General features: G+C 45.0%; 1 protein-coding gene across 9 annotated transcripts in view; it reads left to right on the forward strand.

Moving 5' to 3' along the window:
* Positions 1-24,740, forward strand: part of TJP1 (tight junction protein 1) — a 209,110-nt gene that overhangs the window by 167,289 nt on the left and 17,081 nt on the right. For 7 of the 9 annotated variants that reach the window (XM_037053769.1, XM_037053760.1, XM_037053761.1 and 4 more), the window contains 14 exons: positions 7,004-7,143; positions 8,169-8,274; positions 10,361-10,511; positions 12,374-12,482; positions 13,464-13,683; positions 13,953-14,137; positions 14,239-14,334; positions 17,343-17,425; positions 18,500-18,710; positions 18,981-19,081; positions 22,030-22,380; positions 22,705-22,944; positions 23,569-24,441; positions 24,594-24,691. In XM_037053769.1, the coding sequence (XP_036909664.1) occupies positions 7,004-7,143; positions 8,169-8,274; positions 10,361-10,511; positions 12,374-12,482; positions 13,464-13,683; positions 13,953-14,137; positions 14,239-14,334; positions 17,343-17,425; positions 18,500-18,710; positions 18,981-19,081; positions 22,030-22,380; positions 22,705-22,944; positions 23,569-24,441; positions 24,594-24,691 (2,964 nt within the window). The remainder of the gene's footprint in view (positions 1-7,003; positions 7,144-8,168; positions 8,275-10,360; positions 10,512-12,373; positions 12,483-13,463; positions 13,684-13,952; positions 14,138-14,238; positions 14,335-17,342; positions 17,426-18,499; positions 18,711-18,980; positions 19,082-22,029; positions 22,381-22,704; positions 22,945-23,568; positions 24,442-24,593; positions 24,692-24,740) is intronic. The other 2 variants (XM_037053764.1, XM_037053765.1) reach the window with 1 other exon arrangement.

Consider the following 24,740-nt stretch of genomic DNA (forward strand, 5'->3'; position numbering starts at 1 on the left):
TACAGTGGGGGCCCTTCCCTGGACCGAGGAACCTGGACATTGTTTTCCCTTTTAAGAATACGCCAGTGTTCGTGCCAGAGGGTCTGCTGTTGCTAGTGGCACGTGGCTTACCTGAGCTGACATTGTCTTTGGGGTCACACACACACTTTCAAGTCCAAAGAGAGGTGACCCTTATCTCTAGAAAAATGCATGTGCACACATACGTGTAGCGTTTTACACAGAATTTCTGGGCACACCCAGGGCTGTGTAGGCCACCCATGGACCTGTCTTTTGACAGCAGTCCACGTGGAGGTCTTCTGGAGACACTGGAAATTCGAGTGCAGCGCTGACCAGGTTAGGATTGGTGTGAGTGGTGGGGGACTTGCCCACATAGAAGCGTCACCCCAAGGCACGTCACTCACCATGCTGGGAGAAATGGGGTGGAGAGAAGGCCAAGGATCAGACCGAAGGGCGAGGAGGCGAGGGAGCTGTAGATGGAAGCAGCAGAGGTGCCTCGTGTATCTTGGAGATTGTTGGGAAACACAGTCACCATGCACTGCTGTGTTTCAGTGTGCGTGAAGCTGATTCTCTCCATACTTCAAATTTTAGATTCACAAATCACATTAACCCTGGTTTTTATTTTTCGGTTTTAATGATTTTCTTTCCAAGTCCAGTGTGTTACATGCAGAAGTGGCTGATCGTGGAAACGATGGTGGACTGCTGCAGGCTCTGTGTTAGCTCTCTGGCTCTGCTGCCACAGCACAGACCCCACAGTGCACCCAGAGCCCTTGGTCACGTGGATGGCGGCCCCAGCCCTGCGTGTTTCTCTCCCCTGGGAGCCACGCTGGCTTCAAGCAGTTTGGGCAGGAATTGCCTGTTAAAAAAAGAAAGAAAGAAATACTCATCAGAAATTTGGCTGTTTGTTTTTATCTTAAGCAAATTCTAAATCTTAGAAAGTTTATTTCAATCTTGACATCTCCTTTTCATCTAGATTTCCTAAATACTTGGCATCTGTAACGTCAATTTGAAAGTTAAAGAGGTTTATAAAAACAGTCAACTTTCTTCATATTATAGTAGGATGTTTTATTTCTCTTGAGAACCTCAAATATTCTCATGGGTAACACTAGTTATATGTAGTTTTTTTTAATGAAAATACAGAATCTTGGGCCCTGTTCTCAATTCATCTGACAGACAGGCAATGAACACTTGCCTGTGTTTGTAAGTTTCTGGTGTCATCCTCTTCCGTGCGCCTCCAGGTTTAGGAACTTCTGATTAGAACACGTGGCGTGTGCCGAATAAAAGATAAAAGATAGTGCTGCCACTACCGGAGACCGACAGTCTCCGTATTCTTCCCACATTTTCACATTGGGGACCTAAGTCCAGAGGATGCAATCACGCGCCCGTAGATGGGATGTAAAGCAGTGCCGGTCGCTTTAAGGTTGCACTTCTCCCAAGTGAACATGGAAGTCCACGCCCACACGGCTGACGTTTCCATTTACGAGGCGCCCCACAGTGGTAGCTGGAAAACCCTAATGTATGCTGCAGGACCTTCACACAGGTGTTTACTTTTTGTTATTTTGTTTGTACAGGTGACTTTGTTTTATAAATGTTAGTTAAATTCCCTTTTTATAGAAGCGATACAAAATGACTTGCCCTCTGTGAGAGAAGTTTCAGTTTAGAGTGTAAAGACGTCTGGCTTGGTAAAAATCTCTTTCCAGGTTTCTGTATATTTTCAGGCTGTGTGGGTCTTTGTGGAGGATAATACCATCACTTTGTCAGAGACAGTGGAGTGTGGCAGTATCCTTGGGTGTCACAGCTGGATGGGCTGGTCTGAGCCCCAGGCTGCCACGGCTGCTTACATGGCCTGGAAACTGCGCTGTGCTTTCGCTCTCCCATTGGCTGGGAAGTGCACATGGCCGTGCACCAGAGTTGTGAGAATTAAATGAGTTGGTGCAGTGCCCGACCCAGGTGTTAGCTGCTGTTACCACGAGGAGGAGGAGTGTCCCTTCACACCCACCAGTACTTCCTCCCATCGGCAGGTAAACTCAGGCTGTGGCGCAGTGGTGACGTCCAGGGTGATGTAGTTGACGAGAAAGATTGGTGCCAAGATTGAAACTTCTGGCTTTTCAAACCTCTGACCTTACTGGTGTAGAGAAAGGAGGAAAGTAAAGGCTAACTGCCATTTAACCTTCAGGGACAGACGTCCACAAAGCATGCCGTTGTTTTCATGACCTACTTATGTTGCTCCGTGTGATGTTCTTAGAGAGCAACAGTTACGTGGACACAGGTCTGAGGAAAACACAGGAGCTCGTTTGTCATTGCAGCCAGCCGAGCAGCGCACCCTCGCTGTTGCTGGCCAGCCTCAGTCTGCGGTCCACTTCCAGCCCGCTGTCGAGGGCTGCAAATAAAGTTTTATTGGAGCCTGTCCTGCAGTGACATAATGAAGAGGTTGCAGCAGTGGGTGGAGTTTGCCAAGCCCTAGTCTGGAATGTTAAAACAGTTTTGTGTTTAAAGTAAAAAACGATGTACGTGTAGCCAAAACGATTAGACTGATTTTCTGTACACCTTGGTGGTGGTTGCGCGTTTCATTCAGCATTGTTTCAAAGTCCCCTTGTGCCTGTGTGAAAACCACAGAGGGTGGTTAGGGATCCTAGAATATTTCAAATTACGTAAGTGACGTGCTTCATAATTCTGTTAATAATAGCACAGCTCTGGGCCTGCATGTATTATTGCATAATGCCTCCATCTCTTGGTAGGTAACAGAAATGCACTAAAAAGAGCATTGATGTTTCAGGTATTGATTGTATGAAAAATTTTAATAGAATGATGTGAGTTCCATCATCTGAAATGTTGTTACAATAATTGTATGACATGAAAAAAAGGTGAGAGGCAATATGGAATGCAAATGAGCCAGGGATGAAAATGCTAGTTTAGTCTCCTTGTTGCAGAGCAGCAGAGATCTGCTGAACTGTTAAAGTGATGTAATTCTTTAGTCTCATTCTCTCCAAAATATTCATAGGTATAATAAATACCATTTGCATTTTTTAACGCAAAGACTGCGAGGAGAATATACTATTCTACCCTGCCCTTTATGTTCTGAGCCACCCAGGCCAGTTTGGGGATAAGGTTTAATTGTACTTATTTATTCTTAGACTAACTGTACGTGAGCTTATTGTGTAAGCAATGGCTAAAATTTTTGACCTTGTATCATTTAAAAGCTGTACATTCTGATTCAGACTGGAATATCTTGGCTTTTAGAGTTTTTTCCTAAAAAACTTTTACATACGTGCAGCTCATTTAGTAAATGCAATTTAAAATTAGAGCATGCTCCCCAGAGCAGTTACTGAATATGAAAATGGAAACTATAAAAAGTGCTTATGTTTTGTCCTCTCAGGAAGATGGCAGAGAAGAAACCTTTTCCTGATAAGAGATTGCTAATAATGTGCTTGAATAGAACCAAATTATTTGTTCAAAGTGAGACAGTTCCATTTAAAAATACTATTATTTTAAAGTCAACATTGTTATAAAATATTTTACTCTTTCATTATTTAAGTCGTTTTGATCTTTCTAAATAACTTGTAAGTAGTCTCTTATAAAAGTAGAAATATCAGAGATAAATGTAAAATTCCGCTGGGCTACTGTTTCATCTGCTTTTACCCCAGGGCTAGCCACTGTTGCTAGCCTGGTTGTATCCATATAGGATGTTGCATGTGGGGACATGAGTGTGCATGCGTGTCAGCCTGCTCTGGGGAGGGTTTTCTTCATACTTCAGGAGTGTCGTGTGGTGTGTGTTCTGTACTTGTGCTTCTTCATCTTGTGTCCTGGAGCCATGTCCATGTCTCTGTGTACACGCTCTCGTAACTTCCTGTAATTTTGATTTTATGTTCAATTATAAAAGCAATGTGTGCTTACGAAAATAGGTCACATCACCATTTCCCACTGCTCTTAAGTTCAGCCTTTCTTCATCCTCATACAAACATTCGGCATCACGTGTAGAGTTAGTGTGTGTGTGTTTTTTAATAATTAAAAAGGTCAGGCTCGGCACATTATTTCCCAGCTGGTTATTTTATTTAACAACGCGAGGTGATCGTCTTCCTCGCGTTCTTGTTCTTTTGGCGAGAAACGTCCCATAATTCACAATGGCCATTTTTAGATCTTTGCCCATGTAGACAACGTTGCGTGATCATCCTTGTCCATGAGTTTATATACATGCCTTTTTAAACATTTCTGAAGTCATCGAAGAGGGTGTTGGTGTTAACTTTAACATTTTCCTGGATAGTGTGGTACCAGTTACTCGTAACTCCAGGTGACTTTTTTCTCAGAATTCCTTGTTTGCCAATCTGATGGTTGCACGTCATCATCTCCTAACTTTGAATTGGTGGTTTCCTGACTACTTGTGGAACTGAGCACCTTTGCATGGCATCACGGGCCATTCATTGGCCACGCTTCCTCAGTCTAGTGCTTCGTTTATTTCTGCTGCTCGTTTTTCCGTGGGGCTGTTCTTTCATGTTTGGTCATGTGCCCTGACTGGGTATCAAACGGATAGCAGTAGCTCTTTTTGTGAGTGTGTTGCAAGTGTGTCCTCATGGTATCGTGTGCAGTTCACATTGAATCTAGTGAAATATTTTTATCTATCTTTTATGACTTCTCAGTTTCTACTTTGCTTATTTAGGGCAACCTCCCCCAATCCAAAATTATACAAATTTTATCTAGAAATTTTATGATTTGTAATCGTATTGTTGCTGGCATATTTTTTGTTGTTTTTATCTGGTTGTTGAGGATACTGAGAAAAATCTGTTGATTTTTAAAAATTAAGTAATACTCTCTTAATTCAAGTAATGTTTTAGTGTTCTTTTATACTCAGTGAATTTTCCCCCAATACTTCAGGCCTTGTTATCTCTTGGTCATATTGTGTGAGTCTTCACTGTGGTGGTTAGTGGCTGCGCTGCGGGTGGGCCTCTCTGTGCTGTTCTGGACTTCGGTGTGGACGGACATACCCAGCATTTCCCTCTTGCATGTGGTGCTGGCTCTCGGTTTTGGAAAATGGTCCCATGATCGTTTGTATTGCCGGCTTGCTTTATTTATGTTTTTTATTAGGGATGACTTAAATTTTTCACGTGCCTGTTTTAGTGACACTAACATTTTTTCTTTAATATCTGGATGTAATAGTAGATTTTATGATTGATTTCCTGATGTTGAAGGAGCCACAAAGTCTTGAAATCACCCTGCTGTGGTCACAGTACAATAATTTTTGAATCACTGCTATATTCCCTTAGGTACTACTTTGCTTAGAGCTTTTTCCCGTTCCTAATTTAAAATATCTGTTTAATTTTTTGTACTGTCATTATCAAGGTTTGGGGTGTTAGGGTTCTGTTAGCTTCAGACTGAATTGCTGATCAACAGAACGTTGAAAAATTTTTAAGCTGGGCACACATGTTTTTGTGATACTGTTCTGTTTTGCTGTGTGTGTTTGGAATTTTCCATAATACAAAGTGTTTAAAATGGAATTAGAGACTTTTCTATGTTTTCCTTTGGTCAACAATAATAGGAGAAATAGGAATTACTTTGTTTTTCAGAGGTGGGGAGGTCTTGGCTGTAAAGTTTTACATACTTGGTACCTTTTTAAATCGTAGATCTTGATTAATATTTTTAAAAAGATTTTATTTATTTATTTTTAGAGAGAGGGGAAGGGAGAGAGAGGGGGGGGAGAGAAATATCAATGTATGTTTGCTTCTTGCATTCCCCCAACTGGGGGCTTGGCCCGCAACCCAGGCATGTTCCCTGACTGGGAATCGAACCAGCAACTCTTTGGTTTGCAGGCCTGCACTCCATCCAGTGAGCCACACCAGCCAGGGCTTGATTTATATTTTTATTTGAGGTATATTTACTGGTCTCTTTTTTAAAAAGTGTATGGATTTCTTTGGTTCAATTTTTGTATTTTGGGGGTGGACCGGTTGATGGAGATTTAGTTTTAATTATTTTGTTTGTTGCTAGTAGAACTGATATCCATGTAATTATTTCTATAAATGTTGTCTTAGAAATATATGCATTTCTTTAGGGTAAACCTAGAAGTAGAATTAATTACAGGTTGTTGCATGTTTGTGTTTCTTGTTTTGATATATAGCTGCCAATTTACCCTCATAGTCACACATATTTACACTAGTTTTTACCCTCCTTGTGTGAGTTCTGGCTTCTCCATGTGTTTCCTTCAGTTGATGTCGTGTGAAAGCTCTCAGGAGTGATAGGATGATTCCTAGTGATTTTAACTGGCATTTCCCTAGTGGCTACTGAGGCTGAGCACGTGTGGTGTGTATTTTCTGTCTGCGCACCCATTCTGGTACGTTGCCTCTTTCTGGTGCTTACTCATCTTTCCCATCAGTCATGTTTTTTAAACTGACTTACAGATTTTTATGTATTTTAAATGTCAAATTCTTGTATGTTGTTAGATCAAACTATATGCAATTATGGATACTCAGCTGTTTGAACTAAAAACCTCATTTCATTTGGTTTAACCCAATACATATATCTTTACCAACTACATTTCTGCATATTAACTGTGTAATCACCTTTGATGTATATCGTCTTTGATGATATGTCATCGCTTTGTGCATTAAGTCTTTTAAAGTTCTTCATTTTCAATGATACAAATTAAAAAAAATATTTTATGTTTAGGACTTTATCCCATCGGAAATGAATTTATATTTTTGTCACTCGTGGGCACAGAGATCTAATTTCTCAAGTGGGCGGACAGTTGTCCTAACACCGTGAAAGGCAGTCCGTCCTTTCTCACAGTGCCAGGCTGCTGTTACAAGCAGCCGCTGCCCTGGATGAACCTCGTCGTTTTCTGTTTCTCACGTGTATCTTCCCGCTCTTCGGGCAGCGCCGCTCTGGTTTTAATGACTAGTCTCTGCTCCCGTTTCAAACTGTTATGGAAGTCCCGTGTCATTTTTTCTAAAGTTCTCCTTCTAATGATTTTCAACACCCATCTTCAGGCTTGTGATTTTTTCATTTTCCGAATGTGTAGTCTCCGGAGCAGAGAGGAGGAGAGAGCTTCTAAACCTGGGACTGCCTCAACTCCTGTCAAGCACGCAGATGACCATGCGCCCAAGGCGGTGGAGGAAGCCGTAGTTGAGAGAAATGAGAAGCAAGCACCTACTATTCCAGGTGAGCCCGCAAGATTCTGGGTCCAAAGACATTTGCACTCAGACTAAAGTATTCGTGGGATTTACAGGAGATGTGAAAGCTGCTGCTAGTATGAATCGCTACTGTTATGTTGTTATTATTGCAACTATTGCGGCCTGTGTTCAAATTCTTTTGTATTGGACTTCCGGCATTTTCTTTGTGGGTAGAAGGTTGGCATGGGTCAGTAGGCATGGACTTTTTTTTTCGGAGGTAGAAATTATTGATTGTTTCATAAAAAATTTTTAAGTTATTTGCTCACTGAAAGTGTCATAAACACTATAAAGTATCCCTGTGGCACTGTGTATGAGATTGGACGTAAGAATCTGCAAGATTTAAAGATCTGATTGCTTAAAAGGCTTGGAGATTTTGGTGCTACTGTCTGTTCCTTTTGTCCAGCTTTCTTTTTGATCTGCATGTTCAGTGGCGGGAATGTGGATATTTAAAAATAAATTTACCACAGGGAAGAAAGAAGTCTGCTTTGACAGCCTTAACAGAAATGTAGGTTCCCACATATTCTTATCTTGTTATTCTTCTCAAGAATACATTTTTCAGCCTGGCTGTTGTGGCTCAATGGATTGAGCATGGGTCTGCAAACCAAAGGGTCGTGGGTTTGATTCCCAGTCAGGGCACATGCCTGGGTTGCGGGCTGGGTCCCCAGTAGGGGACACCTGAGAGGCAACCACACATTGATATTTCTCTTTCTCCCTTCCCTTCTTTCTAAAAATAAATATTTTTTAGAAAAAGAACACATTTTGCAGACCATTTTTCAGAACTGCTGTTTCTGTGGAAGGCACAGGTGATTGTGTAACACACGTACTTGTTATAAAGACACTAGAATTGACAACCAAACCCAACACTAACACATACAGTGTGTATGTTCCTCATCAGGTTCTCTGAACTCACATGTTTTCTAGATATTTTTGTTTGTTTACTTCACTGGTTGCTTACATTATTATTCCAATTTGTACTAAATGATTTCTACACAATTTAAATTTTCTTTCTTGTAGAACCAAAGCCTGTGTATGCTCAGGTTGGACAGCCAGATGTGGATTTACCTGTCAGTCCGTCTGATGGTGTCCTGCCCAATTCAACTCATGAGGATGGGATTCTTCGGTAATGCGATTTTAAACTCATGTTGCCTTCTCTCTCCAATGTTAAGCATTTTATAAAGTGAGAGTTCAGTTGCAAACCATGTTCATACACTTTTAAAATGACTGTATACCATTAGTACTATGATTAGGTGATTTAAAATTTTATTTACTATGATAGAATTAGAAGGTAAAGAACAACAAGGAAACTTTCTGAATGCTTACTTTTTTCTTACCTCCATCTCCTACCTAGTTTTTAGGTCATGAACTAAAAAAATTGAAAAATTGTTCTCTTTAGACATCAGATTTTTCACAAGCTTCCTATTGCCCTAACATCAAAAACAAAACAAAAAACCTAGTGCTCCTCCATTTCCTTTATCCACATTTTGTCCAGATAACTGTTTATGTGGCTCGGTAGCATCCCTGGCCACCGACAGTGGCACCCACCACCCGCCGGTTGTGACAACCCAAAGGTCTCCAGGCACTGCCAGGTGTTTCCTGGGAGCAAAGTCACAGCTGGTTGAAAGCCTGTTCCAGATTAGTTAGCATCTCTAGGTGTTCTGTGCTCTGCACCTTTTATCGCTTTATGTTTTATTGGTTGATGGGATTGAGATGTAAATTGTGTAACCAGATTCAGACCATTGTGATTATCAAATTAGTTTTCTGTTGCTTCTCTGGTGAAAGGGACCCAACACAACACTGTGAGGTTGAGCCGAAAGTGGTTCTCAAACAGTGGTTTTTCACGGCCAGATTGTGTGGGAGGAGGCAGGCTGCAGTGTGCCTTTTTGCTTTTTGAGGCACAGTAGATGGTTCCATGTTAGAAGAGAACTTCTGGGCCTGGGGTCCTAAGGAAGATGAGTCTGGAATGATGAGCCCTTGCCTCGCTGGAAAAGGAGGACAGCCTCACGGCCAAGGGCTTCCGCACCCTTCACGATGAGACAAGGTGCCACCAGCCCCGAGCGGTGCGTGACCGCATCCCACCGACAGCCACTCAGCGTTGTGTCTGGAATTGCGAGGCCAGATGAGGACGCCGATCGTGAATACCTTCTCGGTTCTGAAAGCTGAGGTGGTCTTCAGGGGGTTGAAGGACTAGACTTCTCTTTCCTCAGCTTCTTCATTCATTCATTTCATTTGTGTGGGGTTTTTTTAAAAGTTAGATTGTGTTAGTTTCTAATAATTAGCTCATTGTCATTTATTGAATGAAGAAGAAAGGGATTTTTTTCTCTACTTCATGTCAAAATAGGCAGAAAAATGTGGGAGTTACGGAACCTAGAAGGGTAATTTGTAGTATGTAGCTTGTGATTAATTACCCTTGGGAATTTGTAATTGGGACCTGCTTCTGGCCAGCCGTTCTCCCAAGGCGTTCTTCAGTGCTGGGTTGTAGCAGTGTCACAGGCCCTGACCCCACACTGATTAGACGGGGCTGTGCATGCATCGCTTCCTTCCCACTGTCTCACAACAAAGGGGCAGAGACTGAACATTGGGGTAGCCCAGGAATGCTGCGCCATGGCCAGGTGTTCCCTACAGATGCAAAGGGCTGTGGAGTGTGTGATGTTTGTGGCCAACTGAGAGCAGCCACCAGCTGTGAAGTCTCCATGCCCCTGTCTGTTGCTGCAGAGATCACAGTGCATGGAGCCTGGCTCCCACTCCCTGGTGTTGTGGCCATGTGCAGCGGCTCATGCTTCCGGTTCTACCTGTGGAACGCAGTACTTCTCAGTTACTCAGTAGAGGTGGTGTGGTATGATTGGGACCGGTAAAAAACGGGGGTGGTTTTAGCTGCTGGGAGTGCACCCTGTATTCAGAAACGTTGGCAAACACTGTTTTTATAAAGTAACTTTAGAAATGAGTATGTAAAGCAGTGCTTGCTCATCAAACCAGGATATTTTGAAACTTACTTTGTTAATCAGAAAATTTAAAAAATGCGATTTAACCTGATTTGGAATTCTGACACTAAACTCCGTTGTACCCAGCAAATCGGTGGTGTGCAGGGAAGCGCAGAGGTGACGGCCCTTTGTTCCAGTCTGAATGTGGTTTTCATTGCAGCCCTTTGCTAGAACTTCTCACGCCTCTCTTAAAATTAACCGTTTCAAATGAGATATTTGTTTCAACAGGCCCAGCATGAAATTGGTAAAATTCAGAAAAGGAGATAGTGTGGGTTTGCGGCTGGCCGGTGGAAATGATGTCGGAATATTTGTAGCTGGCGTTCTAGAAGATAGCCCTGCAGCCAAAGAAGGCTTAGAAGAGGGTGACCAAATTCTCAGGGTATGTGCGTACACTAACTTACGTGGGTCTCAAGCACTTCGATCTGCAGAAAAGGACCTCACATAGCAAACCTATGATAAGTAGAGTGTAACCTATGTCGCAGTCTCTTGAACCATTTACACATTCAGATTAAGAATACATCAGGTCCTGGATATGCTGGGCTTGTCATTTTCTGTCTCCATGTTTGCTTTTATAGTTGCTGTTGTTCGTGTAACTACACAGTGTGATGCTTTGGTCTCATTTTAGTCATTGGTGGTACAGAACCTACAAAACGAAGTAAGCCCTAGAGCCCTGTGATATACACATTTTTTAGTTCATTCAAGCAGTGAGGCCGGCAGGACTCCACCCTGAGCCACCATTTACCAGTAGGCGAGCGTCAGGTGTTGCTCCCCCTGGATGTGGTCCTCACAGTTGTCCACATAGCCCCCGGGGGCCCTGTGTGCCCTGCTGAGGGCTCAGGCGCAGGAGGTGGGGTTGCCTTCAGGCAGTGCGTGGCTGCCCTGGCTGAGGCTTCACGCCCCGCACATGTCGAGAGAGCCTTGTTGAGATGCAGCCTATCGGTGAGGCCTTTTGTCTTCCTTTTTTCTAGCAGTGTGGCCAGTAAATGGCCAGTTGTGTGAACATCTTTACCTATTTCTTCTCTCTTTAAAATAGCCAGACCCTTGGTAGATGAGCCATTTTAATCAGAAGATCAAATCTGTCAAGTGTAAGTTTCTGCATTTGCTCCACTTCTCATCTTCACATTGTCATTGCCCTTCTCTTCTGGCAACTTGCTGCCTGTGTCCTGGACGCAGTCTCCTGGCCCAGAGTCTTGCTGGGGCCTGTTTCTCTCACCCTCTGCTGGCTTGGCTCTTCATCTCTCCTCCACCGTCTTCTGTCTCTCCTTTGGCTGTTGAACTTGTTCAGTCCCTCCCCTGCTTTCTTTTCAGCCAGTGCTGTCACACCGTTGAATAGCCTGGCTTCCACCCTGGCTGCCACTGAACCTGGACTTGGATAAGCCATCGGAGACCTAATGTCAGCTGCAGCCCTCACTGTCCTTATTTTTTTGCTGCATTTTGAAGGTCCGAAGTGACCCTCCTTGAAGTGCTTTTCTTCCTTGGATTCCTTGACTCTGCCATTCTGGTCCTCCTCTGATCTTTCAAATTCCTTTCCTACCTTCTTTGATGATGATTCTCCTGCACTTGAGGGAATCAGGGCATGCATCGTTTTTAAAATAGTTCTTAATGGTCTTTTTATTTGGGATCGTAAAAGCAGTGCATGTTGACTTTTTCCTAAATGTGGGAAACTTCCAAAAGATGAAAAGCGGCACATGTACCTACAGGTCTGCATACAGTCGCTGGTGACATGCGGACAAGTCCCTGTTGGTCCCCCGGGTCTTCTGGTACAAGTGGCTGTCCGCTTGACCCTCTTTGTGACAACAGGCGCTCTTTCAGAGGTGCCGCAGTGCGCACACTCGTTCCCTCCGTCTCGGTCCCTTTCTGTTCCTTCTGCAGAAAGTAGGAAAGTAGGATTCTTTCACATTTATAGAACTTGGAACTTTTAAATATTAAAGCCAGAGATTTCCCAGTGATAACAAATATTTGGAATTAGAAGTTGTCTTTTGGTCTAAATGGGTTAGGGTTTGCAGTGGGCGATCTCTAATGTCAGGGTGCACAGTGACTACTCTTGAAATGCATTTACACCCTCACTTGTTTTGTGTACTTCATTTCTACTTGTTCCAAATTACAGTATATTCATTTCTCCAAACTAAAATACATTTTTCCCTCTTGAAGTTGTGATATTTTTAAGTTGGATTAACTCTGAGAGTCTTCGTTCCCTGTGGGAATAGATATTTTGGTAATTTGTGAAACTCGTTTCAACAGGTAAACAATGTGGACTTCACCAACATCATAAGGGAGGAGGCCGTCCTCTTCCTGCTCGACCTCCCGAAGGGCGAGGAGGTGACCATACTGGCGCAGAAGAAGAAGGATGGTGAGTGACTTCCAGGACGGGGCAGAAATGAGCCTGTAGAAGTTTGGGGACTTAAATAGGGATTTTAGTTTCAGTTCTTTTAAGTCAGTCAGTCATTGCTGAGGGACAAACAACTTTGCTCATCTCACAGAAGCTTATTTATTATAAGTCCCGAGGGACTCACAACCTGACCGTGCTGACTAGCACAGCACAGCAACGGGACCACCTGGTTGCCGTGGCTCTGTGACGCAAGTAGGGTGCTGTCCAGCCCAGTGCAGGCATAGGAGAACCCCGTCCGTTTATCAGGCCTCAGAACCATGCAGCAGTACATATGGGCAGCTTCCGATTTTTGTGCTGGTGTTTTCCAGGCCATACTCTCTGGTGCTTGTAGCATTAATTCAAGAGAGTGCCGGATCCTCTCTGGGATTAAGCAGAGGCACTGTTCATTCAGAACAGTGTTACTCATGCTCCCAGTGTGGGTGCTTGGAGAAACAGGTCGTGGTCGAGGGGCTGTTCTGTGCATTGCAGGACATTTAGAAGGATCCCTGGGCTCTACCTACTAGATACCAGGAGCGCCCACACTCTCCTCCCAGCACCCACAGTTACAGCAATCGAGAAACACACATCCACTTTGGGGGTGGGCAAAATTGCCCTCGTGTGAGGACAGCTCATTTAGAAAATGGGATGTCTATAACTGTGCCTTTAAGTAATGTGGTTCAATAGAAAGCATGTGTGGCTTTGAATGAGTTGTTGATCCGTTTGTGCGTCAGTTTGTCACGTGCAAAGCGGCGGTGCTAGGAGTTTGTGTTCCATGAGGTCATAGTGACATACTTGAAGCAGAATACTGGCCGCAGTGCCCAGCGGTTCAGCGTTTGCTGGCTGCTGTTGGGTCTGTTATTGATAACACTGCTGACACCATCTTCACGTCACGTGTTCTCTGCAGGTTGAATTCTTACTCCACCAGCCATTGATCATGTTGTTTTTCTCTGGATTCTATTTTAGTTTATCGTCGCATCGTGGAGTCAGATGTAGGAGATTCTTTCTACATTAGAACCCACTTTGAATATGAGAAGGAATCTCCCTATGGACTTAGCTTTAACAAAGGAGAGGTGTTCCGCGTCGTGGACACCTTGTACAATGGGAAACTGGGCTCCTGGCTGGCGATTCGAATTGGCAGAAACCACAAGGAGGTAGAGCGAGGCATCATCCCTAACAAGAACAGGTACGATGTCTGTGTACCCTCAGTACAAGTTAAGTAACGATGACAGATTACAGACCCACTGGGAAGTCCGGGTAATGTGAAGAGTTAGATTTTATTTTATTCGTCACATCTGTAATTAGTTTTCAGGCTCCTCTGTTTCCGTTTCATCATTAAGAGGTAAACAACATGGGAGATTCTGTCCAGAGTTTTGACATCTTGCTCTTTGTGGGTCTTTTTCCATTTTGTGTTCTTAAAGTACCTGTATTTTCTTTTTACCTGCTCCTGTCCAGAGCTGAGCAGTTAGCCAGTGTGCAGTACACACTCCCCAAAACTGCAGGTGGAGACCGCGCGGACTTCTGGAGGTTCCGGGGTCTTCGCAGCTCCAAGAGAAATCTCCGGAAAAGCAGAGAGGATCTGTCGGCTCAGCCAGTTCAAACGAAATTTCCAGCCTATGAGAGAGTTGTTCTTCGAGAAGGTGATTTGTCTCCTACAGACTAACCTAATACCCTTTAGTGTCAGTGTGCTTGAGAAGGAAAAGGGTAAACTGTGCTATTTCTCATTTGTTCGTCTCCCCAGCTGGGTTTCTGAGGCCTGTGACCATCTTCGGACCCATAGCTGACGTGGCCAGAGAAAAGCTGGCCAGGGAAGAGCCAGATATTTATCAGATTGCAAGTGAGTAGCCTTAGCTCTGACTTAGGGGGAGGGGGGGTGTCTCTGCAAGTTTCTCCTCTGAAGGGTGGGTCTGATCCATTCACTTAAGGGGAGTAGGACTTTGTGTAAGAGAAAGAGCAGTTTACTCCATTTTATTTAATTTGGAGGAAAACCTGAGTGATTGAGTCCTCATTTGCCCAATTGCCTTTAATAGTAATGAATTGCTATTTTTGAAGCTCTGGGCTTTGTAAGAAAACTGCCCAGCAAATGATGCTGTTTAGCCCTGACAGAGTCACCACAGGGTGAGTACTCCCACCGAGGTGGAGCAGCCTGAGCCCTCAGGTGCTAGGTGAGGACACCACCGGCCGCTCAGTCTAGCCTTCCCTGGCAACACCTGGCCCTCGAGCCCCGGCACTCGGCTTTGAACCCAGCGCTTCTGGCCCCCGGCCTAGTGCTTGTGGCCATTAAGCTAATAGAAATATTCAAGTATTTAAAAGGGGCAATAAAAGCATGATTCATGCTATCAGTTGTTATTGCAGGCATTTATAGTAAGTGAGAAGTGCAAACATTTGATGATGTAATACTTTAAGTGCTTTTGCCAGCACAGTTTTTTGTAGTTTTGCATAGTTTGCTGTTATGGTAGTAGAAGTATGCAAACTTCCTTATGACCACTTTGGCTTACATAAATTATATGTAAAAACTTACATGCAACTTATATTGCATAAATTACATGTAAAAGCCTAAACTTTATTTTCTAATTATAAAGTATTACTCTATATTTGCAGAAGTTAAAAAATTAGTTTTGGCATAAATCATTGCCCTAAATTTTACCCTATCGTATTTTCTTTCATCCTTTCCGCCCTTCATGGGCATATTTTTTGAAGTTTTATATATACTGTTTTAAAACGTTTGTACCCTGTTTTCCTTCTTAATAATCATATTTTATTATCCTGAAATTAATTTATGGTGTGATCCATAAATTAATTTATGTATAGTTTGTATAGTTTGTTTTAAATTTATGTCATTATCATAAAGGGTGTAGAAAGCTGCCCATATTTTACTTGCTTGGTGTACTTTGCCTTGTTTTCCGAAGGATTTGACTTCTAAAGGTTAGCTTTTCCCGTGTTTGTGATGATTTTCCTGACAAAATTTCCACAGATAGGAAGGGGTGAGCCGTAGGATGTGAATGCTTTCTGGCTGCTGCAACATGTGGTGTCGCTGCACCCCAGGGGGCGGCCCTGTTCCCACCCGCACTGTTCTAAACCCCGTGAGTGCTGCTAGTTCAGAGAATCAGAGCATTGCCTTGGTGAACTCCTTTTCATTTGGTTGCTGGTAAAGTCAAAGGTGTCCATTGTCTGAAGGTGTCCATTGTCCATTGTCTAAAGTTGAGGGTGTCCATTGTCTGAAACTCAGAAGATTTGCAAACAAATAATGGTAAAATTTGAGCTAGTTAGAAAATGTTTGTTTCTCATTCCCCACACAGTTCATCTCTTTTGGAAGAGGTCTTTTCTTGGTCATGGTTTGTAGATGATGTTTTTGCCTGAAGTAGGTGATAACCTCACTGGTGACCAAAAGAAAAGGGTTTTTATATGTAGGGAAGGCAAGTGTGAAGACTTAAGAACTCTCCCTTAAGGAGAAATTGATTGCTCTAATTGGTTTTATTCCTCAGCCAGGCTCATAGAAAAGGGATTCAGATAGCTTTTAGTTATATTTATCCTCTTTGGAGCTAATGTGAGTCCTTGAGTTTAGGAGTTCATAGGTTTCCTCCAACCCAACTGCCAGCTGCTCTCTCCTGTGTTCTCATATGTCCACCAGGTAGGGGGCTTCACCCTTCTTGCCTGTGTGCCTTGGTCTCACCATAGTCTGCTTGCCTAGAATCACTCCCCTCACCCCGCAGTGTGACCTCTGTCCTTCCAAATGGCTGCCTTTGTTGGATCAGATTTTCTTTCACGCTTTGCTTGTCATCAGAGTCACAAACATTGCTCTGCCTTTTTAGTGAAGAATTTCATGTAAATTGGACCTCTGAGATATTCTTGGTTCCACACCAGCTCAAGCTCCAGGGGGCATGTGATGCACCAGCAGGGAGGGACAGGTGTCAGCATGAAACCATGAGCAGCCTTCTCTGCTCCCCTGTTCACCCTAACCCGGGACTGCCCAGCCATTCCAAGGTAGCATTATTCAGGATAGGCCTTCTCAGTGCATCTCAGTCTGCCCTGCAAATGCTGGTGTTTCCTCTTATGTCCACAGTGTAGAAAAGGTTTGGAAGCAGAGCTGTGCCGAGCCATATTAGAGCCCTAGGCAACAGGAAAAAAATGCATTTCTGTATACACATTTTTGCATTTTTCTACTGGTTAATTTCTAGAACAGCCAAGTAGCTTGAAAATTTTTGTAAAACATGAATAATACTCATATTAAAACTCATTGTAAGTCTAAATGTTTTATTTATATGAAACAATACAATTTTATTTTCCTGGCTTTAATGAAAGCAAGCTTAATATTATAAATCTACTTTTTTAATCTCTTTTTTAATTGAGAGAATTGCCATAGTTGATGATCTTTGTTAGACAAGTGACAGTCTTGAATAATTTTCATTCATGTTCCATATCCAGATTCTCTTTTAAATTTCAATATATTGTTTATTATAGAGAATTAATTTTGATTTTTTTGAACTTACTGTATCCAAATACTCCATGATTACTGAGATCTTGGGGGAACCCCATTAAATTTTGCACCCGAGTCAAGTGCCTCACCTGCCTTCTCCTAATCCCAGGCGTCATTGGGAAGCCTCGCGCTTAACCCAGTGGTTCTCGTTCAGGACACTTCTGCCCCACTGGGGACATTTTTGTTGTCACAATGGGAGCAAAAGGGAGGTGGGGGCCAGGACTGCTGCGGACCAGGCCATAATGCACAGGGCTCCTCTCAGTGAGCGTTGTCACATAGCCCCCGAGGTGGTAGAGCTCCGTTGTGGAGAGACTCTGCTCTAACCGGTGGAACTTGGATGTCTGTCTTTGTCCTGACCTTGTGACTAGAGAGTGAACCGCGCGATGCCGGCACGGACCAGCGCAGCTCGGGCATTATTCGCCTTCACACAATAAAGCAAATCATAGATCAGGTAAGTTACTAAACACTGACCCGTTTCATTAGAGGCTATGAATGTTGTGTTTTCTAGTGGGGTGAGGTTTGGTTAATTTGAAAGTGGAAAGTAGTTATTTTCTGAAATTATCACTGGTATGCCACATTGAAGGCCGTTAATAACCACTTTCTAAGGAATAGTATAGTACATGCATCAGAAGGTGATTTTTGGATTACCACAAAGAATACTCAGATATGTTAATAGAATTTTCTTTATATTGCATTAGTACACTTCAAGTTGCACTTTGAATTTTATGATAGGGAATCTGTTTTTATTCCATAAGATCATGTCAGGGACATTAAATTGTGATACATGTGCTCAATCTAACCTAGCAATTTTTAAAGAAGATTTTATTAATTTATTTTTAGAGAGAGGAGAAGGGAAGGAGAAAGAGAGGGAGAGAAACATCAATGTGTGGTTGCCTCTCACACACCTGCCACTGGGCACCTGGCCATAGGCACATGCCCTGACTGGGAATTGAGCCAGCGACCCTTTGGTTCACAGGCCCTCATTCAGTGCACTGAACTACACCAGCCAGGGCTAACCTAGTGATTTTCAACTGGTATAGCACAAGAATTTTTACAACATGGAACTCCTGACTAGCCAGGGGCACTGACCTCTTTTCCCTTAGATCGTCACATAAAAAATGACAGCACCCAACGTAACAGTAGCCGTCTGGTGTGAATGAATCAAAATTATACTTACTTTTTGTCAGATCAGCAAAAAATACATTTTTTGATGTGCTGCAGGATTTTAGTAATCAGTTTGTGCCATGAGATGAAAAATTAAAAATCACTGATCTAATCAAACACAGATAGCCCCCAGGGCTGTCTTAGAAGTGAGCTAGGTACATGTTGTCTCTGTTTTTCTAATTTGGGCTAGAAATTGTAATTGAAGTATCTTCTGATTAGAGATGTCTGACACGTGCTCCTGAGACCCTGGAGCGCACTCGAAGGTCCACTCCACTGGAATATAGTTTTGGCTGTTACTTGTCTTGCAGTGACTCTTGATCAACTGTGTCTTACATCCTTATTTTTTTCCTTCTGTCTCCAGGACAAACATGCGTTACTAGATGTAACACCAAATGCAGTTGATCGTCTAAATTACGCCCAGTGGTACCCAATTGTGGTGTTTCTTAACCCCGATTCTAAGCAAGGCGTGAAGACGATGAGAATGAGGTTATGTCCAGAGTCTCGGAAAAGCGCCAGGAAGTTATATGAGCGGTCTCATAAACTGCGTAAAAATAACCACCATCTTTTTACAAGTGAGTATTTAAAAGGCCTTCTTTCAGCCTTACCGTCTGGGCAGCAGTCTGTAGGCACCAACGTTGTGCTGTCCCAGTACGAAAAATTATGTAACCTTGGCCTGGATTGAAAGCAGATGTTTTGTGCCAGAAAGAAATTTCAGAGTGTTGTGTCCTTGAACTCTGTCTTCATGTTGCCCAGCACTGGCAGTGGAGCCCTGGCAGAGCTCAGTGAATTTGGACTCTGGGCAGCGTGCGAACTGTAAAGCGATGTTATGCATTCATTTTCAGCTACCATCAACTTAAACTCAATGAACGACGGGTGGTACGGTGCACTGAAGGAAGCAATTCAGCAACAACAGAACCAGCTGGTATGGGTCTCTGAGGGAAAGGTGAGAGACTTCCTGTTGCTCTTTAAACCTATTTACTAATTATACAACTGAGCAGAGATTTGTGAGTTACTTTGTTTGCTGATTAGTGAGGTTTTTGTAATTTGTATGCAGGGGTTCTTGAAGTTGTTTTTGATAGCAAGATATTCCGAAATTTTCCCAACTATTCAATGACCACTTCAGTGGTGTTCCCTCCAGAGAATTCTTAAACTGTAATGGAAGGAGCAGGGTTGAGTTCTGGCTCAGCCCTGCCTCCCCGTCTGCCTGGGGAGTGATTTTGAACCTGGCTTCAGGTTCCTCCTCTGACAAGGAAGGGAATCGCCTGCACTAGATGAGTGTTCCCAAAATGCTGTCCTCTGCCCGTAAGATTCAGGGCTTTCCACGAGGAGAGGAGGTGCGGCAGGCAGGGGTGGGGCCGCCGCAACCCTTGACGGGAGCACAGTCTCCCCAGCATGCTCCAGACGGACCATCTACAGGCGCTTCCCCACATCCTTACCTGTGGGTTTTGTCTCTTCACTTAGCACCTGTTAACATTTTCACAACATAACCAGGAAATGTTGGACAAAGCAGTACATCCTTTTGGCTTTAAACTTTTAGCTTATATACATCCAGATGGCCAGCTTTAAAATATGTAATTTCTGTTCTCCGTGGTTTGAGAGCATTCTTTCATGGGAAAGGTCTGTTCATTTTGGGGAATAGTTAATAGGTTTCTCAAAGTTGACAGTTGAATGAACCTTTTGATTTTACTTTTACTTTGAGATCAGTAAAATATTAATATGTTTTGGTTGCTAGGGAAGATTGAGAATGTCTATTTTTTTTATTTTGTTCTTCACATTTCTTTGTTGGCTTGGTTTTTGTGGTGTTTTGCCCCCGCATGGCCTCCTTTGTCCTCCGCCTGGCTGTGGGTACAGGTGCTCTGACGGTGCATGCTGCATGCTCAGAGCCACCGTCCCCTCGTCCCAAACACACCCAGCTGCTGCCAGCACAGATGCTGTGACACCTATAGGTGGCGTCTGCTCCTCTCGTCCTCGGCAATGCGTCAGAACCCTGGTTCTTCTTGTCAGCCCCCCGGGGGTGGGGGGACTGTGCATATGAGTAACTACTACCTGTTGGCCCACTCTGAGTAACTGACACGTCAGCTGGGACACCTGAGAGGGAGGTGGGAACACGCCAGCCACTGTGCACTCCGTGCTGCTGTCCCATGGCAGCGCAGCGCCCTCTGCACCCTCCGTCAGGCAGCCTGCGCTGGCAATTCCCGAATGAAGTTAGCTCCCGAAAGCACAAAGCCTACTGCCTACCTATCTGAGAGGTTTTTTAAATCCTCAAATCTTTTTTATTTATCATTTCTCTTTGTGATGTTTTCTTTCTTTGCTTAGATTTAAAATAAAGGTCTAAGTCCCCCAACTTTTTATGTGAGGAAAATAGGTTATTCATTATAAGGATAGATTGATGCCTTTTATAAATCAGAAAAGGTTGTTACAATTTAAATGAAGCTTGATTTCTGCCATCCCCTTCCATTCAAGTATATTTTACCTGAAAAGAATCATCAACTAAAACCACTTTATTTCACATTGACTTTCCTGAGCTGCTTTGATCTGATGCCTAGGGAAAGCTCCTGTGTGCAAGGCCTGGTACAGTTTCGTATGATCCCCACTAAACCAAGGAAAGTCATCCTGAAACTTTATTAACGTGTAGGCGTAGGCCATCTTCTGGTCCACAGCGACCTGTGGTTCTTGCTCGCTTCTGCGCCTCATACCAGGGCAAGAGCCAAGTGCACTGGTGAGTTCCGAGCTACTTTTCCCGAGGCCTTAACAATTCCCCTGGTGGCCTGCTGGGCAACAGCCTCCCAGAACCCTGCAAGGTAAAGACCCCAGCAGACAGCGGGCCTTCTCTTCTGTGGCTGTATCTCGGGAGTTCAGAGCTGTGGAGATTGCAGGGGGACACACTCTGCTGTGGCTTGGACTCGAGTTGTCCCAGCCCAGCGGGTGCAAACCAGAGCCTGTGGGAGTCCTGACTCAGCCCGGCCTTCCCTCCCATGAGGGCCGTGGCCAGGGTCCTGCTCTCACACGGCGAGCACGGGACTCCGTGGGAGGCCCATTCATGTGGCTCCAGCCTTCTCTTTGTCCATCAGTCTGGGCTGACGTGGAAGAAAGACTGTCTGAATTCCAGGTTCTGCATCCTTCAGCTCTCGTGCCTTCTGGGACACCGTGTCCAGGCAGGGTCTCGGGGACCATGCTGTCCCATCCAGGCGCTAGTTCCAGATCAGTACCCAGTGCCAGCCTCCCCTTCCCCTCCAGTGCTCCTCCTTTCTTTCTGGCCTGCTCTGAAGACAGTGAAGACTGTGAAACACGGACTCAACTCTCGATTACTTGTAGAAGAGAAGCATAACCACATCCCTCAAGAGGTCCTTTACCTTGCAGCCTTCCGTTCGCTGCTGCATCTTTGACAAGTAACAGAAAGACACTGTCAGGGTGGCAGCCAGCACGGAGGCGACGCTTTTCCATTGCATTTGACCAAAGCTTCAGCTCTTCCCCAGTGTGAACCGGGGCATTTCTTTTCATGGCTGTCCTCCTGTGCGTGCTCTGTCAGTGTGTCCTTGTTCCTGTGAGCTTGGTTTGACTGTCTCCTCACCTGGCTTTGGGCGGATGGGCTGGCGACCGCAGGTTTCATGGACCCGAGTGGTGCCGGGATTGTCTCACTGTCTTCCGGGCCTGCTGGGTCCCGACCGGCCAGCCACCATTTGGCTTGTCCCCGCCCCGTGGGTCTCCGAGGCCGCTCTGTGTGTCTGCATGTGTGCTTGTGCAATCTTCTCGACCTTTTCCTCCGCAGAAGCTTCAAGAAGTAGGTGATTTCTTCACAGAGCAATACCCCTTTCCATCTTCCTTATAAAGAAGGGCCATCTCTTACAGAACTGCCGAATAAATTTTTCAATTTACTTTTATTTGACCCAGGCGGATGGTGCCACAAGCGATGACCTTGATTTGCATGACGACCGTCTGTCCTACCTGTCAGCCCCAGGTAGTGAATACTCAATGTATAGCACGGACAGTAGACACACCTCTGACTATGAAGACACAGATACAGAAGGCGGGGCCTACACTGATCAAGAACTAGACGAAACCCTTAATGATGAGGTGGGGACTCCCCCGGAGTCTGCCATTACGCGGTCCTCTGAGCCCGTGAGAGAGGACCCCTCTGGAGTGCACCACGAAAGCCAGACACACCCTCCTTACTCACCACAAGCGCAGCCACAGCCCATCCATAGGCTAGACTCCCCCGGATTTAAAACAGCCTCTCAACAGGTAAGCAGCAAGCGCCCAGCGTTCTGCAGTTAGAGGTGCGTTACGGAATTTTAGAGTGGCGGTCAAGCTAAAGACTATATTCTGTCCTTTGTCCAGATTAAGAATTAACTTTTAGTTTTGCGATGAGACCACCAAGGACTTGATTCTAAACTCTGTGTGTTCCTCTTACATAGCAGTATACTGAGTTTTCTAAAAATGTAGGATCTAAAGTCATAGTTCGGTCATTCTGCACACTTAAAATGTATGTTTACCAACCATGATGAGCAGAGGTGGGAAGTTAGCGGTAAATGAAACAGCATTTAAAATATTTTAAACACTTCACAGAAAGCAGAAGCCTCATCTCCAGTCCCCTACCTTTCGCCTGAAACAAACCCAGCACCATCAGCCTCTGCCGTTAACCCTCACGTAAAATTAACTCATGTCAGACTGGAGGAGCCCGCCCCTGCTCCCCCCGCCTCTCCCTCAGCACAGGCCGACCCTCTCAGAGCGCCGGGCGCGGAGGCGGCCCCCACAGTGCTAGGAGACCGAGGAGCCGCCCTGCCGCCGCACGCAGACCCACCACAGGTACCTGTGCTGCAGCGCCGCCCTCGCGCCCCCCGCCCGCCGGCCCTCGGTCAGCTGGGCCCCCGCCGCTGTCCCTCTGCTGTGTCCCTGTGGGCGTGCACACCAGAGCGCTTGCGGTCGGCACAGCGTCTGCGTCTCGTAGTTTGCATGGCTTCTGGTGGCATACACATGATTCGGAAACAGGCCTTTTAATTGGGGTTCTGCTTCATGTTTTTGTTATTTTTATTTTGGGGTTTTCTGTAGCTTCCAGAATTCCTTACTATATCATCGATACCCATCGTAGACATTTTTATGTTTTATAAATTGTGTCTGTTAATTTTCTTTCTGATTTTTATTTTCAGTGTGCAAATCAAGGGGAATCAGTGTTTTAGTGCATTAGTTTTCAACTAAACAAAATGATTGCCTTTCACCCCCTTTTCATTTAGCATATGCTAGAAATAAAAGCCCTTACCTGCATTGTAAATTTTGAGCTTTCACATAAACTGGCTTTCTCCACTAATCTTTCTGCCCTGGTGATAAATGGTAGAACATAACCATTTTTACGTATTAAATCATAGTTTTGTCTATTAAAACAGACCCAATTAGAACCAAGCCTGCGTACTTACCCGTGAACTTGTCACACAGGTGTACAGAAAGGACCCCTATCCTGAGGACATGATAAGGCAGAACCACGTTCTGAAGCAGCCAGTGCTTGGTCATCCAGGGCAGAGGCCGGACAAGGAGCCCAACCTGAGCTACGAGCCACAGCCCCACTACCTGGAGAAGCAAGCCAGCAGAGACCTTGAGCAGCCCACGTACAGATACGACTCCTCCGGCTACACAGAACAGTTTTCTCGGCACTTTGACCACCGCCTGCGCTTTGAAGAGCGCGTCCCTGCGTATGAAGAGCACTGGTCGTACTATGATGAGAAACAGCCCTACCAGCCTCGGCCGCCTTTTGACCCTCAGCATCCTCGAGACCTGGACTCTAGGCCGCACCCTGAAGAGTCCTCGGAGAGAGGCTATTTCCCGCGGTTTGAAGAGCCAGGTCCTCTGCCCTATGACAGCAGGCCGCGCTACGACCAGCCCCCGAGAACCTCCACCCTCCGGCACGAGGAGCCGGCCGCTCTTGGGTATGACGTGCACGGCAGATACAGGCCAGAGGTGCAGCCCTATACTTCTGCAGGCCCCAAGGCATCCGAGCCCAGGCAGTATTATGACCAGTACCCACGGAGCTACGAGCAGGTTCCGGCGCAGGGGTTTCCCTCTACAGCAGGTCAGTACGAGCCTCTCCATGGTGCTGCGGGGGTCCCTCCTCTGATGCCCACATCTCAGCACAAGCCGGAAGTGCCGCCATCCTCTACCAAGCCACTGCCTCCACCCCCCACTCTGACCGAAGAGGAGGAAGACCCAGCCATGAAACCGCAGTCTGTGCTCACCCGGGTGAAGATGTTTGAAAATAAAAGGTCCCAATCCTTGGAGAGCAGGAAGGATGAGAACCACACAGCAAGCTTTAAGGTAACTGTGTGACTGTGGCCTTTCTACCTGGGATGCCTGAGCACATTTCAGTGATGGGCAGTTCTAAATGCTTCCCAGCACCCTCCTTCCTCCAGTGCAGCAGCATGCTTGGTAATGCTCTGTCCCTGCAGCATGTTTGTCTTATTTTGCAGCCTCCAGAGGTAGCATCTAAACCTTCAGGGGCTCCCATCATCGGCCCTAAAGCCACTCCCCAGAGCCAGTTCAGTGACCATGACAAGACACTGTACAGGTGGGTACCCTTGGTGGTGTGGGTGGGATGGGGCTGGCCAGGACTCTGA

Source organism: Sturnira hondurensis, unplaced genomic scaffold (genome assembly GCF_014824575.4).
Source record: "Sturnira hondurensis isolate 20B ecotype Veracruz unplaced genomic scaffold, ASM1482457v3 Scaffold0007865, whole genome shotgun sequence".
Lineage (NCBI taxonomy): Eukaryota > Metazoa > Chordata > Mammalia > Chiroptera > Phyllostomidae > Sturnira > Sturnira hondurensis.